This window comes from Pipistrellus kuhlii, unplaced genomic scaffold, assembly GCF_014108245.1.
Source record: "Pipistrellus kuhlii isolate mPipKuh1 unplaced genomic scaffold, mPipKuh1.p scaffold_m20_p_2, whole genome shotgun sequence".
Taxonomy (NCBI): Eukaryota; Metazoa; Chordata; class Mammalia; order Chiroptera; family Vespertilionidae; genus Pipistrellus; species Pipistrellus kuhlii.
The window spans coordinates 149512822-149517959 of record NW_023425515.1 but is presented as its reverse complement, the minus strand read 5'-3'; the positions used below and the strand labels follow the sequence as shown (position 1 = coordinate 149517959).

Here is a 5138-nt window from a genome sequence, read left to right as displayed (position 1 = left end):
ATGAATATATGGTAACAGCGTGACAAGGATGGCCGCATGGTCTCTTTCCGTGTATTTTGCTATTCCATTCTCTTTTCTAAACCGTTTTCTCTGAAGTCTGTCAAGACTTAAGTCTCCTATTTTCCCCCTCCTGCAATACCAACGATGTAACAACGTGAAGTCTCTTGCCTGGGGGGAAAAAAAAGAGAGAAAAAATTATGAATGTACAGGGGACCCATACTGATGTCTGACTGTTAACAACCCAACCCACAGCACACTCATGTACAGGTGACACCTAACATTCATCGGCCCACGTTTCTCTACACACTGGTCGGAGGGAGAAGGTGTTGAGGCTCCTAGCACCCGGGGCTCCCCTTACGTGGCAGCTGCCAGCCTGTCCTCCGCGGCGGCATCGGGCATCTGGGATTTCTCGGGGGTGGCCTGGGGGCTGGTCTCTGCCCCCCTCTCATGGGTCAGCAGCTCGAAAAACAGCTCCTCCACGTTGATGTTCCTCTTGGCCGAGGTCTCGAAGAAGCCGCAATTCCACTTGAGCGCGTAGGCAGCGCCATCTAGCGTGGTGAGCTCGCGGCGGGCCTCGTCGCATTTGTTGCCCACCAGCACCACCGGGTACTTGTGCAGGTTGGAGCCTTTGATCTCGCGGATGAGCATGTAGAAGGGCGTCAGCTCCTCCAGGGTTTGCTTCTCGGTGACCGAGTAGACCAGGATGAAGGCGTGGCCCCTGGCAATCTTGAGGCACTGCAGCGCCGGGTACAGCTGGCCCCCCGGGAGGTCGGTGATGCGCATCTTGGTCCCCGAGCCGAACAGGCCGTCGGGCACGTGGTAGATGACATCCGACAGGGGCGCGGGCGGCTCGTACTTCTCCGAGAAGCAGCTGTTCACCCACCGCTGCACCAGCGCGCTCTTGCCCACGCCGGCAGAGCCCAGGACCACCACGCAGAAATCCTTCTTCTTCTTGGGGAACAGCACGGAGCGGAGGAAGCTCAGCGTGGGCGAAGGCCGCACCCTCTGCCCCAGCTTCTCCTTGAGGCCGGAGCAGGAGTTGCCCATTGTGGGGAACTGGCACGGAGGCGAGCGCACAGCTTAGGTGGCACGGAGCGGGCGGAGCCTAGGGAGGGAGAAAGGGAGAGAGATGGGGCTTGTAACCTGGACTTACAACCTGCCTGGGGGCGATGGGGAGGGTCTCTCAGTTGGCTCCCCAACCCCACACATCCTCCCTCCTCTTAGGCGGAGCCAAGGACGCTGTGCCAGGTGGCTACTGTTTAAAATTAACAACTGAGCCAAAACCGGTTTGGCTCAGTGGATAGAGCATCGGCCTGCAGAGTGAAGGATCGCGGGTTCAATTCTGGTCAGGGCATGTACCTTGGTTGCAGGCACATCCCCAGTGGGGGGTGTGCAAGAGGCAGCTGATCGATGATTCTCTCTCATCGAGTTTCTAACTCTCTATCCCTCTCTCTTCCTCTCTGTAAAAATCAATAAAATATATTTTTTTAAATAAAAATAAAAATAAAAATAAAATGAACTGAAACCTCAGGAGCTAGGATGCCTGGTTCATGGTGCCAATTGGTACCCACTGCCCACTCGTGCCATCCAGGGAAGGTACCCGCGGAGGACGTGCCCGCTAGTTCATACCCCTCAGTCCATCCCCCCACTCCACAACTGTCCCTTCTACCCCCCACCCCAGTGCCCCGCGCGCACACACAGAGAAAAATTTGGGGTATAAAAATATATACCCCAAAGTTAAGCCGTTACATGCCAGCGAGGCCAAAGTAAAAGATAACCCAACAGAATGATGACACTGTTAAAAGACAGCTCTTACACTGAGAATGAGTCTTACACCTCCAATGTTTGCAGAAAACTCTTTTATCTTAAGAAGAGACCTATCCCAGGGAACCAGAAACAAACATCTGCCTTTAGCTAACAGGCTCTGTCACCTACAGGCTTTGTGACCTTTATACGTGTTTCCATCTGCAAAATGGACCAAAAGGCAGCCACTTCTCTGAAGGCTCCTGAGGGTTAAGTAACAGAACGCAGAGCATCTGCGTGTGGGAAGGTTTGATCGGTATCTGCTCCGCTGTCTTGTAGAAATCCTGGCATGCAGCCTAAATATCTGCCATGATCTTTAAAAAATATATTTTGCACTACGTGTTACTGCCACATAAACCCACATCCGCCCCCTTCTAGAGGGGCGTTTAGCAATCCCTTGCTCATCTGCAAAAAGCAACAAATGACGCAATGCATTTTTCAAGGGGAAGTCTCCTGAAAAATAGCTAGGATATTTGTCTTTCAGGAATGGAATGACGCCACTAGAAACATTAGCTAAGAACTATTTGTTTGTCAGTCTGTTTTTTTAAATAGAATACTTAAAGAGCAAGATGCCAGCGGGCAAATTCATTCCGGACCCAGGCGGCGGGCAATGGCGGTATTTGCAGATGCGTCACCCATCGCTTACCTGAAGCTGCAACAGGAGCGCAGCAGCACCAGCTCGCTCCGAGGTTCCGAGAGAAATGCTCCCAAAATGCTCCGGTTAAACCTGGGGGCGCAGGCTGGGAGACTCCACTTGCAGGCTAAGCAGAGGGGGGACGGTCCTTGTGGGGGGCTGGTCCAGCACAGATGCATGCCCACCCCTCCCCCAGCCTTCCCTCTGGCGTCCCCCACACCTGAGAGTGCCTGTACCCTGAGCCCAGGGCCAGAGGAGGGGAGGGGGTCCCAGATTCACAGGCACTCGCCTCTGCGGGCTTAGCCGTGCTAAGATTTCTGTTTTAAGAGACTGCAGGACCTTCCTCCCAGTGGCTTCCCTGTGGTTTAGACAGGTTCCATGTCAGAGGGATAAGGGTGCCCTCTAAACACAGGGACATTAAGCAGCTATCACACTCATCCCTTTTCTTTCAACAATGTCTCATTTGATCATCACAAAAACCTTATTCAAAAAAAAACAGGGCACAAATAAAGATGCTTTTGGAGGCAAGACACACACACACACACACACACACACACACACCAGGAAAAATTGGGGTGGAAAAATATATACTGTACCCCAAAGTTAAAGCCTTTAAATCCCAGAAAAGCACAATTAAATGAAAAATATGAAACCACAGCTCTCACGCCCAAAATGAGTCTTATACCTCACAAGCTAGCATAAAATACTTTACCTTCAGAAGAGCACTATAGCCCTAGCCAGTTTGCTCGGTGGATAAAGCATCCACCATGGGTTTGATTTCAGTCAAGGGCATGTACCTGGATTGCAGTCTCAATCCCTGGCCCTGGCAGGGTGTGTGCAAGAGGCAACCAGTCAATGTGTTTCTCTCACATTGATGTTTCTCTCTCTCTCTCTCTGTCTCTCCCCCTCCCTTCCACTCTCTCTAAAAATCAATGGGAAAATATCCTTGGGTGAGGATTAACAACAATGTCAAAAAACCCACACAAAAAAGAAGAGAGCAGTCCCAGGAAGCCAGCACTCTACTGGGCCAGAGGATTCAAAGAACTGGCTACAATAGAGTTCCGAAATAGATATCAACTAGTTAGGGTTCACAATTTGAAGATATGCATATCAGGGAAAAAGGCAATTAACTGAAACTAACATTGAAATGAATCAGATGTTGGAATAATGTGAGAAGGATTTTAAAGCAGCCATCATAGTTCAACAAGCACGCTTTGTTTTGAAACAAGTAAAATAAAAACTTCAGCAAATAAAATATATAAAAAGGATCTAAATGAAAATTATAGAACTGAAAAATACTTTTTCAAAAATATGCTTTTATTGATTTTATAAGGAGAGGATGGGAGAGAGAAACATAAATGAGAGAAACATCCACGGGCTGTTTCCTGCACACCCGCTACTGGGAATCGAGCCCAGGCATGTGCCCCTGACTGGGAACTGAACTGGCAAACCTCTCTGTGCTTGGTATGACACTCAGTCATTAAGGCACACTGGCCACGGTTTAACTTTTTAAAGCTTCCTAATGGGTTCAATAGTAGAATGGAGGTGGCGGCGGATAGAATCAGTGAGCTGAGGATAAAGCAATAAAAGGCACTAATGTAAACAACAGAGAGATATTAGACTGGGGAGGGGTGGGGGGACTGAATAGTCTCAAGGACACGTAGGTCATTCCTAATACATTTGTGTCATTAAAGCCCCAGAAGCAGGGGGAAAGAGTAATGAAGAAATGATGACTGAAGTTTTCCCAAATTTAGTGAAAGACACAACCTAAGTTCCAAGAGACTGAGCAAACGCTACCAGGATAATTGCAGGGAAACCCATGTCAAAACACATACGGTTGCCTCCCTAATTTGTGGGGGATGCATTCCAAGATCCCATGTGGGCCTGAAACGGCAAATATTACCAAACCTTATGTTTAACTATGCTTCTTTCTATGCACACATACCTAAGTTTCATTTATAAATTAGGCAATTTCACAGAAGATTCGCTATTACTATAGGTCTTAGCAACCTCAGCATATGATTTTTTCCCTTTCATTCCTGAGTGGGTAACTTTCACCTTTCCACTTAAATTAAGCACTTTACAGCTTCTGTTGACATATTCAAACTGCCAGCACCACTTACTCTTGTGCTTTGGGGCCATTATTAAGTCAAATAAGGGTTACCTGTCCTACAATACCATGACAGGCAATCTTGATAACCCAAATGGCTACTGAATGATTAATAGGTGGGTCAAATGTATAGCATAGATATGCTGGACAAATCGATGATTCACATTGCAGGTGGGATAGACCAGGATGGTGGGAGATTTCATGACACTACTCAGAGCAGCATACAATTTAAAACTTGTGAATTATTTATTTGTGGATTTTTTCATTTAATATTGTTGGATAGTGGTTGACTGTGAGTAACTGAAACCTTAGAAAGTGAAGCCACAAATAGAGAGGAACGACTATAATCACATTCTGAAAGCTGAACACACACACATACACACAAAACTTTGGAAAGCAGCTAGGAAAAACAGTAACATATTTCCTATAGAGGAGCACTAATTCTGATGACAGCAGATATCTCATTTGAAACCATAAATGCCAGAGTAAATGGCATGACATTTTTCAGGTGCTGAAAGAAAAACACTCAAAACACTAAATTCTATATCCAAAATAGTGATCTTTCAAGAAACACAGAAGAAATAGTGATAT

General features: G+C 47.4%; 1 protein-coding gene across 1 annotated transcript; it reads right to left on the bottom strand.

Annotated features, from left to right (window-relative positions):
* Positions 1 to 322: 322 nt before the first annotated feature.
* Positions 323 to 2600, bottom strand: DIRAS3 (DIRAS family GTPase 3). Its single transcript, XM_036447045.2, has 2 exons — positions 2450 to 2600; positions 323 to 1105 (listed from the first exon to the last, which is right to left on the bottom strand). The coding sequence occupies exon 2, from the start codon at positions 1045 to 1047 to the stop codon at positions 355 to 357; it is 693 nt and encodes a 230-aa protein (XP_036302938.1). The 5' UTR covers positions 1048 to 1105; positions 2450 to 2600; the 3' UTR covers positions 323 to 354.
* Positions 2601 to 5138: the final 2538 nt, after the last annotated feature.